This window comes from Phacochoerus africanus, chromosome 2, assembly GCF_016906955.1.
Source record: "Phacochoerus africanus isolate WHEZ1 chromosome 2, ROS_Pafr_v1, whole genome shotgun sequence".
Lineage (NCBI taxonomy): Eukaryota > Metazoa > Chordata > Mammalia > Artiodactyla > Suidae > Phacochoerus > Phacochoerus africanus.
In genome coordinates, this window is record NC_062545.1 from 241,513,015 (window position 1) to 241,527,775 (window position 14,761).

The window sequence follows — 14,761 nt, forward strand, 5'->3', positions numbered from 1 at the left end:
GTGACCTACACCAAAGCTCATGCCAATGCCAGATCCTTAACCCACTGAGTGAGGCCAGGGATCAAACCTGCATCCTCATGGATACTAGTCCTAAAGCCATTAACCCACTGAGCCACAACAGGAACTCCCAAAATCTGAGTCATTTTGAGCAGCAAAATAATTAAGGACAGAAATGAACCAAAAGCCCCTGAGAAGAACAGGAATTAATGAATCCACAGCAGTAATAAACAAATGGGAGAAAGGATGCTATAGAATGCTGAATTCCAACTGGTTAACTATGGAGGGAGCACGAATGTTAGAAAACAATTTTTGCAACCACCATACTAAAGACCGCTCATGCAAGAACCACCCATGGACGGATGGTAGATAAATTCAGGGGGAAGTGTTGAGAAATAGGATATTTGCATGGTCTTGGCAGGGGTTTTCTTGCTTATAAAATCAAAAGTAAATACTAAGGTCACCACTGAAACCAGATGAGTATCACATGCTTCCAGATGTGATGTCCTAGGAAAGTCACCTCATTTAAGTACTATCTAGCCTGAAATGAATAACCTTAATTGAACCATTAGGAGACATCAGAAAAATCCCAAATGGAAAACATATTACTTCTAAAAAAGTAGCCAGGGGAAAGGAAGAGACTTACTCAAAAATGTCAATCTCACAAATGATAAAGGCTATGGAAATATTTCAGAATAAAGAAATTTAGAATGACTTGGTACTTAAAACCAATATCTGATCCTAAGCTAGATCCTGCATTAGAATGAAAAACTACAGGAGTTCCCTTGTGGCTCAGTAGGTTAAGGATCCGGCATTGCCACTGCTGCAGCTTGGGTTGCAGCTGTGGTTCAGATTCAGTCCCTGGCCCAGGAACTTCCACATGCTGCAGATGCAACCAAAAGGACAACTATACAGAACATAATTGGGTCAACTGATAGCACTGGAAGGAGTTCCCATTGTGGCTCAGTGGATTAAGAACCTGACACACTGTCCATGAAGCTATGGATTTGATCCAGGGCCTCACTCAGTGGGATAAGGATCTGGTGTTGCTGCAAGCTGTGACACAGGTTACAGATGCGGCTCAGATCCTGTGTTGCTGTGGCTGTGGCATAGGCTGGCAGTTGCAGCTCTGATTTGACCCCTAGCCTGGGAACCTCCATGTGCCACAGGTGCAGGCTTTAAAAAAAAAAAAAAGAAAAAAAGAAAAACTAACAGCACTGGAATATGGATGACAGATTAAAATGTATCAGTACTACATTTTTGTAAGAGAATATTCTTTTTTGACTTTTTAGGGCCACACCCACAGCATATGGAAGTTCCCAGGCTGGGGATCACAGCCCTAAAAAAGACAAAAAAAAAAAAAAAGACCTTTGGAAAGTAAAAGTCAACTACCTTCTGCCAAACAAGAGGAGGGGCAGAAAGGCCAGACTTTAGAAGGGTAAGAAAAGGTTCGCTAGGCCTCGGGAGAGCTGAGGAAACCTTGGTGATGGAGAGGGAACACGCAGCAGTGGAGAAGCTGCTTTCTGCAGCCTTGAAAGCCTTACTGAAGCTGGAGAAAAGAACAGCCATGTACCATGTTCCAACATCCCAGTCCCACTGGCCTAAAATTTCACAACACAAAAGGCTGGGGACTACATCTCTTGGGAGGATATAAAAATATTCATGGTAACCATCAGTCTTGCTACTGATTATCTTCAGGGACCACTGCTTAAAGTTTTCCCCTAAATATTTCTTTCAATGAAAAATGTATTAAATACCACTCTAAAACTTGTATTTTAGCCAGCTTAATATCTTAATTTTGCAAAGGAGGCAGCTTCTATTCCAAAAAAAGCCCAATGCAGCTTATGAGGTAAACTTACAAGACAACTAGCTAAGGGAGACTAGATACTTCTAAATATCTGATGAAAACGCCAGGGAAATTTTAACATAGGGTGCCTATTGATAACTAAATGAGAAGGTCACAATAAAATGATAAAATAGCATATAAAACTTTGATCTTATTTTGTCCTCGATAAACTGAAGCAGAGTAACAGGAAACTGTGTCCTTCAAACTCTCCCTAGCAAAGCCCCCAAAATAGTCATAAATATAACCACAGGCCCAGGATGTAAAATGTTCACAAACTTAGGAGGAGCCCCAAATGGGATTTTTCTTACCCACCTCTTTTGGGGGTAGAAGTGCATACTAACAAAAAATAAAGATTAATTTAAGACTAACCTCTACCAGTATTAAGAGAAAGCTGAATATAACTTTATTTATTTATTTATTTATTTATTTTGTCTTTTTGCTATTTCTTTGGGCCGCTCCTGTGGCATATGGAGGTTCCCAGGCTAGGGGTTGAATCGGAGCTGTAGCCACCGGCCTACGCCAGAGCCACAGCAACGCGGGATCCGAGCCACGTCTGCAACCTACACCACAGCTCACGGCAACGCCGGATCCTTAACCCACTGAGCAAGGGCAGGGACCGAACCCGCAACCTCATGGTTCCTAGTAGGATTCGTTAACCACTGTGCCACGACGGGAACTCCTGAATATAACTTTAAAGAAAAGCCTTACCACCACCTTATCTGTGGAAAGGAGCCATGCAAACCCAAAATATTTTGTGTATTTGCACTAATTCAAAGTTCCCATCCAATATCAAGGCCAACACATACTGCATTTTTTTAAATCTAACTAAGCAGCAGTGATGCCATCATTTCTACTTCTGCCTTCTTGAATCTATGAGATCTGTAACAATTTGAATTTGCTGACAAGAAAATTCTTTGTCTTTCACCTTGTCTATATTTATATATAGACCTTATACTATCTATACTTTTTAATTTTCTTCTGTAGTAAGAGCAATTCTTTCTCAAACTGCTAAAGTAGAAGACTATATTCTAAAAGCAGGTAAATGTAATCTCTTACCTTTCCATAAAGAAGTAAACTTTGTGTCAGCTTCTTTGTGGATCAAAATCAGAGGACCAAGAGGAACCAGGTTCCAATTTCTTTTCAACTAAAAAACTTTTAGACTTGCTTTTATTCCTCTCTGTTCTGAGCCTTCTGAGCAAACTGCATAGTAAGCTCCTTGTTTCTAATCTCTACAGTGTCTACTCCACTCTCAGCCCTTTGTGGCCTAGTCAGGAGGACAGGAACATATCCACCAACCTCTAAAGTAAATCAACAAGAAGAAGCCATAATTAAAGAAGGCAAGGATGGCATTGACCTCTGCACATTAAACACCAGAAGACAAGGGAATAATGTTTATAAAACACAGAGAACTCAGGTTTCCACATGCAAGAGAAACAGAAAAACATTCTTAGATTTGTAACAGAGTCTTGAAAATACACCACTCTTGTAACCACTTGGAAAGATTTCCTCAAGAGATATGCTTCGGCCAAACAAGAAATAAACTGAATTAAAGAGACCAGACTTAAGAGGTCCAAGAAAAAATTCAGGACCAATTTGACCTTTTCCGGAATAAAGAAAAACCATATTAAGTTTATCTGGTGGTTAATAGCAGCAATTTAACATAGTGAGAAAAACAGCCAATTATGTTTGAATTTAATACTTCTTTAAAAAAAAAAAAAAGCTATGTGAAGTGTGCAAATCTTAAATGTTCCAGCCATACTAACATTTAATAGGTATGACTATCGTAACAGTATTATAGATAAAAGCATAAATTAAACAGGTGCCATAACCTTTTATTGTTAGTCAAATTATAGGCATTTAGTCACCTTTAGATGACATCTTGACCAAACTACAGAAACAGTCAGAGACACACCCTTTTTAAAGTATTTCATCACCTTGAAGGTACATGTTTTTAACTCCTTTATCCACATATCATTGTCTACAGCAAAATACTATCAAGAAAGTGGCTTAAGGGGCAGCAGAAAGCTAAGAGTTGAGTGATTCAGAGAGTGAGGCTAATAGAAACTCTAGGTTGATATGTGATTAGTCTATAAATATGCCCTCCCCTCTCAGAGCCCTTTAATGTGCCTTCTGTTTATCCCTCAAGGTTCTCCTTCATGTTGGAAGAAAGGAAGAGTTGGGGTAAAACACGGAAGAGATTAAAGATAGCGCCCAAATTCAAAAGAAGCCTTTCTAAATCCTCTCAACTGGTCCTTACAGGTATTTTTGAAGATTGGGGTAGAGCAGTGGCTAATGTAGGGGAAATTCTTGAGTGCAATCTTCTTATATGGCATCATTTGCTATAGGAAACCTCTCTACAAAGCCATAAAAGTACACTTACCCTCTGATTCAGGAAATGATACATTAGGTAACTATAATTTATATAAAGATGTATATAAGGATATTTATTATGGGGTTACCTGTCTTGATAAACTTTTTTTTAAATTAAACTTTGATTTTTATTCTTTAACGTTAAGTTGATCAATTTTATATATCAAAAATTTTATTTGTAATCGATGTTGAATTAGAAACTTAACTACTGTTTCCCTCCCATAATTAGAGAATAAAGTAATAAGTGACAACTATTTGAACATGTATTCATGAATAAAGTCCAAAGATATATAAGTGGATCTTTTACATGCCTCCAACATACAGTATCTTTGGGGGGGGGGGGGGGGGGGGAACAAAACTCTAAGAGTATCTTTCAATAGCCACACATGCAGAACTGCTGTATTCTTTAACTGGGGCATAATATTCCATAGGAATACTATAATTTATGGGATGTCACTCAGCCCTAGTTCTTGTCTAAGTAATTTATAATTAATGTCTCATTGATTCCGTACAAAAACTTTTGTGAGTGGTATAATCATCATTTTTATAGTTGAAGAAACTAAGATGCAGAGATTAAGGACCAATAAACTTCATAAATGTCCAACACTGCTGTGATTTTTATTAAAAATTTTTCAGGACCTATGCATAGAAAAGAACTGGAAAAACAGACATTAAAATGTTACTGATGACTGTCTCTGGTAACATAATTACAGGAAAGAATTTTTTATAGTTTTCTGACCTCTCTGCAACTGCACATGAATTTCTTGTACTGAAAAGAGGGAAAGAATTCCCTCACAGTAAGAAACAGGGTAGGCTTATATTCAATTTTTTTTCACTTTTTCATTTTTAAGACATCTGAACTACCTTCATTCACCCTCCCAACCCTCTTCTAAATCCTAAACAAAAGAAAAATTATTAATTTTAGGAGTTCCCGTCGTGGCTCAGGGGTACAAACCCAACTAGTATCCACGAGGACGTGAGTTCAATCCCTGGCCTCGCTCAGTGAGTTAAGGATCTGGCGTTGTTTTGAGCTCTGGTGCAGGTCGTGATGCAGCTCGGATCTCCCATTGCTGTGGATGTGGCTGTGGCCAGCAGCTGCAGCTCCAATTCGACCCCTAATCTGGGAACCGCCATATACCACAGGTGCAGCCTTAAAAAGACAAATATATATTTATTATAACTAAAATGCTCATTTTAAATGGATCTATTTAGTGTATGTATAACCCTGTATATATACAGAATAAGTGCTATGACACCACACTAGGACTTTAAAATTCCTCTAGGAAGAACATTCATGTGTACTTTTTAAGACTCTTTAGGGATTCTTTGATACAGCAAAAAGTGCTCTTGTGCTCTGGCAGCACCCTGCATTCATCACTGTCACAGTACTTATCACACTCTTACGGCTTTAAATTTTCTAGTCTTCCTCTTCTGACAAACTGTGACTTCACATGTGTGTTAGCACAGGGCTTGGAACATAGCTGACATTTACTAACTACTGGATGCACTGACAGACTTCTGCGCATATGCACACATGGATGGATGCATGGACAAATACAGAGACAGACAAACAAAAGAATGGAGAGTTACGTGGATAGACAGATTTGTGCCCAATGAATAAATGTACCAAAGCAGACTTTCAGTCAGGAAAGCTTGGCTCCAGTCCTGACTCTCAAGCAACTATGTGACAAGTCATACTACTTTTCATCAATGCCTGACATGAGAGGGTGCCTTCTGGCTGCTGAATTAGATGACTAAGACTGAGGTGTTATTTTTTCATTTTTAAGTTGTTAGAGAGGTTTGCTGGTAGAAATACTCACTTTTTATAACCCTGTGGGTCATATCTGAGATTGAATCGATGCCAAATCCTTAACCAGGGGTACATTCCTGACCCTACCATCATTCCTACATAAAAACATGATGCACTTTAAGATGAGGGCTTTATAGGCTTTTAGAATTGTGGTGCTGTGAGGTTTGGACTGAGGATCTCAAACATCAACTTACCGAGGGCAAACCTGAGGTCTTTCGTTTTTCAGTATACAGAAGAAAACACATTCCAATCTACTGGTGACATTATATCTTTAAACTGGAAGACTTTAGCTAAAGGCTTTTTGCAAAGCAGTAAAACACAGTCCTTCATGATATAAATGTAACCACTTACCTTTTACTTTTTTATCAAACTTCTTCTGTTTCATTTTTTCTCGGTTTTTCTGTCGAATTGCCTTCGCTTCTTCTAATGCTTCCTGACTACCCCAAACTTCAAGAGACCTCTTTACAATCTACAACACAGAATCCATACTTAAATTAGTTGTGATTCATAACTGTAAAATAATTATCATTAGTAAATCCACAGATGCCAAAGAATGATCAAATTCAAGCGCAATTTTATATTTACTCAAAATCTAATTTTAAATATTGTTAAGAAAAAACTCTAATAATACCTCTACCTAAACCGATAAAATCCTTACTAAATGTATGCTGATTAGAGTGTGTCTGTAAAGCACAATAAAACAAGGTATGCTTGTATACACAGAAAAGCTCTGCTCTGACTGCAATTGTTTCTCTTCTCTGATTTGTTTTCACATGAACCATGAGAAGAACATGTAGTCTGTAGGTTTGATGAGTTTTGGTAGGACCACCCCAAAAAAAAAAAAAAATCTACTGACCAATTAGGCACATCAGATATATGAAGTCATCTCCAAAAATCTCCCACCACAAGAAATCAATCACTACTAGTCTTCTCCTGAATTAATAACAGTTTCCATCCACTTAACTAACTTCTAACCTTCAGACTATGGATTAAAAAAAAAAAAATTCGGTAGCAGAATGACTAAGTAAAGTCTTTATTCTAGTATAAAATCTTTGGATTATGTACCTATATGCTTTACAAATTTTATTTACATTTAGGGAAAAAATATACACACTGAGGGAGTTACCATTGTAGCTCATCGGGTTATGAACCTGACTAGTATCCATGAGGTTGCGGGTTCGATCCCTGACCTCGGTCAGTGGGTTAAGGATCTGGCATTGCCATGGGCTGTGGTATAGGTCAGAGATGAGGCTTGGATGCTATACTGCAGTGGCTGTGGTGTAGGCCAGAACTCAGATTCAACCCTTACACAGGGAACTTCCATATGCCACAGGTATAGCCCTAAAAAGAAAAAAAACTGCATCACTAATGTTCTTAATGGTATGTTAACAACTCTGAGTCAAAAAGTGGCTCAGAAGAATTGGACTCTGAATGAGGAGTTTAGGAATATCTTAATAAATTTGTTGACCTTGCATTTTCCTTTTCATGTACCCCAAATCATGATATATAGCAAAAAAGCTATAGTAAGTCTAATGGCACTATTTCAGCAAAATAAAAGCACCAGGTGATAAGACAGCATTGGGTCAGTTTAATTTAGAGCATTTTTCATTTTTATTGGTACATAAAATAATGGTAAATCTACTAATCAACAGTGTCTCACATTTAGTGAAAATTCAATGTATGGTTTTACAATGTAGCTTTTATATAAGAAGATACTAGGATTTTCTAGTACAGTCCAATCAAATTGAGCTCAAGAACAATACCTCCAAATACTTTTTATATATCAGCACAAAAAACAGTATTATGATACTTTACAATTCTAGGGTAGATACTAGAGGCTGCTTGTGACTCCAAGGCACACAGCCTGGGCTAGCAGCCCCAGATGAGAAATGGATAAATACTTTGGCGTACTATAATACTACTGCAACAAAAGGAATTGACAAGATCTGTCTGAGACACACTAGAGTTACATGCCCAACTGACAGAGTTCCAGGTATTTCCCAAGTGGAGTTAGATTTCAGGCATTTGTAAAATTCCTATTTTTTTTTCTTTTTTTTCTTTTTAGGACCGAGCCTGCACCATATGGGAATTCCCAGGTAGGGGTCGAATCAGAGATGCAGCTTCCAGCCTATGCCACAGCCACAGCCACGCCAGATCCAAGCCGAATCTGCAACCTATGCCGCAGCTTGTAGCAACACCAAGTCCTTAAACCACTGAGAGGCCAGGGATCAAACCCACATCCTCATGGATACTAGTTGGGCTCTTAACCCATTGAGCCACAGTGGGAACTCCCTAATTTTTTTTAAATGATTTTCTTTGGTGGGTGGGTGAGTACAGGAAATACAGTCTGACTCCTATTCCAAGTTTTTTAGTTTCCAAATTGTACTCCTAACATCTACCCAATAGTAATATATTTGTTCCCCAAGTGCTACACCAAAAAGTAAAATAAAGAGTTCCCACTGTGGCACAGTAGGTTAAGGATGTGTCATTGTTTCTGTGGCAACACGGGTTCAATCCCCAGCCCAGCACAGTGGGTTATGAATCTGGCATTGCCGTAGCTGGGGTGTAGGTCTCAGGTGCAACTCAGATTCAATCTCTGGCCCAGAAACTTCCATATGGCATGGTATGGCCATAAAAGGGGGAAAAAAAGTAAGGAAGCATGTTATTAAATGTCATTATGTATGACTACGACTCTTGCAAAACAATAAAATGAAAAGGATCTTTTTAACCCTCTGTAAGTAAAAATTAAACTAATTATAAATAGCTCACTGTTAAAACTTCACCTGGCTCAGGGCTTAAAATGACTGAATATGAACTGCTTCTTGGTCTTTTGGCTATGATCAAGTATAGTAAAATAACTGAATATAACTTATTAGAGACCTGTAATTTTAAGTAGAGTTTCATATCACCCCATTGCGAATGATGAGGATTCTTCTTCACAATAAATTTAAGAGCTGGTTCTCTTTTTTCTAAATCACAGTCTTTCAGAAGGTATTCTTGCTTTGCTTCTGTTTTAGTTATAAGCTTGTGTTTATCATCAGCATCTCTGAAAACAGATTGAGTCCATTATATAAGGTAATTATTTTAAATAAATTAAATTTTCAAATATCCCCCAAATCTAAGGCATATATGCCAAAAGAAACACATAAAATACTTTTTTCCTGAAACTCACATGGTCAAATTAGTAGCATAAGAATTCTAACAGAAAAACGCCTTTTTTGTTTTTTTATTAATTTGAGAAGTTATTTATATTAGCAGCAGATCCATACTATTTAACTTTTTAAGAATTTCTTTTTACTTAAAGTCCTTCTTTCCCACAAAAGATCTGAAATGACTTACAAGTGTTCAGCAAATATAACTGAGAACTAAGACTCAATGACTAAAAAAATATATAATTTAAAGTTTTAAGTCAGGATGGGCAAGATAAAAGGAATATAAATATGGACAGTCCAATTACCCCAAACACAGCTGAGTTTCCAGTTGGCTCTGGGCTTTTTCAAAGCCCAGGTAAAAATGAAGACATAATCAATTACACAGCTCTTCTCATTCCTTTGTTCTCCATCTACATGTCAGGTATTGTTTAACGCACTGGGAATATATCAAGAATAAAACAAAGCCTTGTTTTTATGAAGCTTACATTCTAGTTAGGAGAAGACAGTCATTAAGCAAACACAATGACAGATAAAAGTGGTATAAACGAATATAAAGCACAGTAAAGAAATAAACTGGAGTTCCTGTTGTGGCTCAGTGGAAATGAATCTGACTAGCATCTATGAGGACATAGGTTCGATCCTTGGACTTGCTCAGTGGGTTAAAGATCTGGCATTGCCATGAACTGTGGTGAAGATCATAGAGCGGCTCGGATCTGGCGATGCCATGGCTGTGGCGTAGGCCAACAGCTATAGCTCCGATTGGACCCCTAGCCTGGGAACCTCCATATGCCGCAGGTGCGAGAAAGAAAGAAAGGAAGAAAGAAACAGACAAATTGGGTAATCAGTGAAGACCACTGATGAGGAGACATTTGAGCAGAGACCTTAGGAAGCCAAGAGAACATTATGAATAGCTAGAGAAAGAACACTCCTGGCAGAAAGAACGAGTGCAAAGGCGCTAGGTCAGGAGTGTGCTTTTCAAATGGAGTTTACAGCAAGAGGGCCAGTGTGACACATAATTAAAGTAAGTGACAGCAAAGAGTGATGGGAGACAGAGATAGGCACGGGGTGCTGTAAACAAGGGTGAAGACAATTTTATTCTACATGGATTAGAAACTATTAGACTTTTGAGTAAAATGCTATATGGAGAAGAGACTAACAGTGCAAAAGTGGGGAAAAAGGCCAGACAGAAGACCACTACTTCAGTGATCCAGGCGAGAGCTGATGGGGGCCCAGTCTAAGGCAGTAAGGGGGAGAGAGGATGAGAAATGGATTCAGGATATGGCTTAAATATACAACTAGGAATTCCCACTGTGGATCTGGCATTGTCATTGTAGCTATTGGCTTGGGTTAGATCCCTGGCCCAGAAACTTCCATGTGCTATGGGTGCAACAAGTCAACAGTGATGGCTCTGAGTGTCTGTAGCAAGGACTCTGAAAGGGCAGGTCCACCAGGTGGTAAGGAGTTGAAATGGGGCTGTATGTACAAGAAATGGGGACACAGAACAGATAAGAGGGTTAACAAAGAATCCAAGATGGATCTTTAGGTGTGAAAGACACCAACACAGGACTGGCTAAGGTGTTCGGTAGGGACAGGAGAAGCAAGTGGCATGAAGAGGATTATTCTACAGTGAAACAAAAAGAGGATAAAGGTTAGAAGAAAAGACTGACAGAAGAATGTGATTTTTCCTCATCTATTCTCCTCCCTGCCTATTCAGGAGAGTAGGAAATGAATGGAAAGATGTGTTCTGAGTACCAGCGAAGTGGCTGGAGAGGTTATACTTCCCTCTTCTCCCTGAAGGTGCCAGTCCTCTGACCAAGGTGTCATCATACACTGGTCAGAAAGTAAGAAAGAAACAAAGGGATCTTTGGGGGCTGGAGGGAAGAGAAGGATTAGGAACCCCCTACTGAGAGAAAGGGGGTTCCCACCTCCCCAGCCTCCCAGTATAAAGGAAAAGACATATCTATGGCAGAACCAGGGCATCCTTCATGTTTATATGTCATAACTTTTGATAAGCACAGGGTTCCTGTATTTCTTTGGTAAAATGGAAAACAGAAATTTCAGGAAACTCCCCAAATAAAAAACAATAATTAAGAAAATACTATAGGAGTTCCCATTGTGGCACAGCAGAAATGAATCCAACTAGTATCCATGAGGATGAGGGTTCAATCCCTGGCCTTGCTCAGTGGATTAAGGATATGGCATTGCCGTGAGCTGTGGCCCGGATCTGGCGTTGCTGTGGCTCTGGTGTAGGCCGGCAGCTGTAGCTCCAATTTAACCCCTAGCCTGGGAACTTCCATATGCCGTGGGTATGGCCCTAAAAAAAAGAGAGAGATACTATAATCTAGGGTGGTGGAGACATAGGAAGTGGAGCTCACCTAGGAACATAAACACATTAAAAAAAAAAAAAAAAGGAGTTCCAACTGTGACACAATGGGAAGCCTACAAAGGAACTGTGAAAGAGGAAAAGAATCTACACATTGGGAGGTCACCTAACTGGCAGGGAAATCAGCAGGAATGGGAAAGGAGGCTCAAAATTGGATAAAAGTGCAGCAGCAGGAGTTCCCGTTGTGGCGCAGTGGTTAACGAATCCGACTGGGAACCATGAGGTTGCGGGTTCGGTCCCTGCCCTTGCTCAGTGGGTTAATGATCCGGTGTTGCCGTGAGCTGTGGTGTAGGTTGCAGACGTGGCTCGGATCCCGCGTTGCTGTGGCTCTGGCATAGGCCGGTGGCTACAGCTCTGATTCAACCCCTAGCCTGGGAACCTCCATATGCCGCCGCGGGAACGGCCCAAGAAATAGCAACAACAACAACAACAAAAAGACAAAAAAAAAAGTGCAGCAGCAGGTCTGAAGAGGACAGAGAGCCCCAGATGATTGGTACCACCGCCTGGCACACCCACCCTAAGACACTCAGGCAAGGGCTGGGTGCTGAGACTAGGGGTTAGTTCCATGGAGGGGACTAGGGTTGGCTGTGTGGAAACAGCCTGAGGGGGTGAGGGAGCAGAGTGCCACAGCCAAGGGAGTGAGGGAGGAGGCCTTGCCCCTCCAGAGAAGCAAGGTCCATTGTTGGGGACTATGGGGGTGGGATGGGACTGCCATTGGAACTTCTTTCTCTGTGCACTCAGGGGCTCTCAGGCACCAGGGCACCTCTTTCTCAGGCTACAAGGGTGGCTGCAAACCACTGCACACATCTTGGACTCCAAAGGCAGGCACAGCCCACCCCACTAAAGGTTCCATGACCAGGCACCACCTGCGCCCCCCACCCCAGACACCTCAGGCATCACCACCATGGAAGGCTCTGCAACTGAGCGCCACCTGTTGCCCCCACCTCGCTAGGAACACACACGGCCCCCCATTACCACTGTCAAGGGCTATGGGCACTGCTCCCCCCTCCCTGAAGGTCACTGCCATCGCCAAGGGCCCTGCAACCAGGAGCAGCCCCACTTTGTGGGTTGCTGCCACAAGAGCCCAGGGCCCAGGTGCCACCCATCACCCCCTCCTCCCAGGAAGCACACATAGGCCATGCACCTGCATACCACCTATCAAGGGGACAACAGCCTTCGCACACTGAGGAAGAGAGAGCAAGCATACACACCAAAAGCAGCCCTCACACCAAAAAAACCAGTAAACCCACACAGGCTACCCAGGGAATCTCCCGCATGTAAATAGCCCTCCAAGTCTACAGTAGGTAATCCCCGTGTTTCCCTTAAACTCAGAGTAAGAAAAATATAAACAAAATGAAGAAGCACAGGAACCACTCCCAGTTAAAAGAACAGGAGAAAATTCCCCTCAAGGAACAAACAATGAAACAGACCTCTGCAGTCTAATAGACACCAAGTTCAAAAAGGAAATAATGAAAATACTGGAGGAATTAAGAATGGCTACCAACAGTAATGCAGATTATTTTAAAAAGGAACTGGAAACTATGAGGAGGAGCCTAGAAAAATTAGAAAAGTCATTTGAAGAGAGGAAAGCTGAGTAAGGCATTGAACAGCACAATGAATAAAGCAGAGGAACAAATAAGTGACTCAGAAGATAGAATAATGGAATTTACTGAATTAGGACAGCACACAGAAACCAAAATGAAAAAAAAAAACAAAACAAAATGAAAGCAATATAAGAGATCTATGGGATAATAGAAAGCAGGCCAAGAGACACATGATAGGGATTCCAAAAAATAAAGAGGGATTTAAGATGTGTTTAAAGAAATTACAACTGAAAATTTTCCACATCTAAAGGAAACAGATATCCAGACACAGGAAGCACAGAGGGCCCCAAACAAGTGGAACCCAAACAGACCTACATCAAGACATGTTTTAGTAAAAACGGCAGAAGTTAAAGATAAGGAGAGGGAGTTCCGGTCATGGCTCAGCAGAAACAAATCTGACTAGCATCAAAAAGGCTCAGACGGAGTTCCCGTCGTGGCGCAGTGGTTAACGAATCCGACTGGGAACCATGAGGTTGTGGGTTCGGTCCCTGCGCTTGCTCAGTGGGTTAACGATCCGGCATTGCCGTGAGCTGTGGTGTAGGTTGCAGATGCGGCTCAGATCCCGCGTTGCTGTGGCTCTGGTGTAGGCCAGTGGCTACAGCTCCGATTCAACCCCTAGCCTGGGAACCTCCATATGCCGCGGGAGCGGCCCAAGAAATGGCAAAAAGACAAAAAAATAAAATAAAATAAAATAAAATAAATACCTTGAGAAAAATGACAATGAAAATACAACCATATCAAATCTATGGGATACCACACAAAAGCAGTTCTTAGAGGGAAGTTCATAATAGCAATACAAGCTTTCCTCAAAAAAGAAGAAAAATCTCAAATCAACAACCTAACCTACCACCTAAAAGAACAAAACCTAAAGTCAGGAGAAGGGAGGAAATCAATAAAATAGATTCGAAAAACAATAGGAAAAAAAAAATCAATAAGACCAAGAACTGGTTCTTTGAAAGGGTAAACAAAAGTGACAAACCTCTGGCCGCACTCACCAAGAAAAAAAGAAAAAGAAACCAAATAAACAAAACACAAAATGACAAAAAAGAAATATCAACTGACACTGCAGAATTACAAAAAAACCATAAGAGAATACAATGAACAATTATATGCCAACAAATTTGACCACCTAGAAGAAATGAACAATTTCCTAAAAATACATAGCCCACCAAGACTGAATCAAGAAAAAATCGATCATTTGAACAGACCAATCACTAGAAATGAAATTGAATATGTAATTAAAAAACAAAACAAAACACCTCCCTATAAACAAAAGTACAGAACCAGATGGCTTCACAGGCAAATTCTACAAAACATACCAAGAAGAACGTATACTGGTTCTTAATCTCTTTCAAAAGACTCAAGAAGGAACACTCCCAAAGACTTTCTATGAAGTCACCATCACCCTAATACCAAAGCCAAACAAAAATACTACCAAAAAATAAAATTATAGGCCAATATCTTTGATGGATATAGATATAAAAATTCTCAACAAAACTTTAGCAAAACAAATCCAACAACACATTAAAATGATCATACAACACAACCAAGTAGAATTCATCCCAAGTTCACCAGGATGGTTCAACATATACAAATCAA

The 14,761-nt window shown here is 40.2% G+C and overlaps 1 protein-coding gene across 2 annotated transcripts in view; it reads right to left on the minus strand.

The window, feature by feature from the left end:
* Positions 1 to 14,761, minus strand: part of XPA (XPA, DNA damage recognition and repair factor) — a 32,731-nt gene that overhangs the window by 4,492 nt on the left and 13,478 nt on the right. The window contains exons 4-6 of one of the 2 annotated variants that reach the window (XR_007133264.1): positions 8,904 to 9,069; positions 6,375 to 6,492; positions 2,900 to 3,141 (exon numbers count right to left, since the gene is read on the minus strand). Coding sequence is in view for 1 of the 2 variants with exons in the window: in XM_047768002.1 (XP_047623958.1) it covers positions 6,375 to 6,492; positions 8,904 to 9,069 (284 nt within the window). In the remaining variant the exon portion in view is untranslated. The remainder of the gene's footprint in view (positions 1 to 2,899; positions 3,142 to 6,374; positions 6,493 to 8,903; positions 9,070 to 14,761) is intronic. The other variant, XM_047768002.1, reaches the window with a different exon arrangement.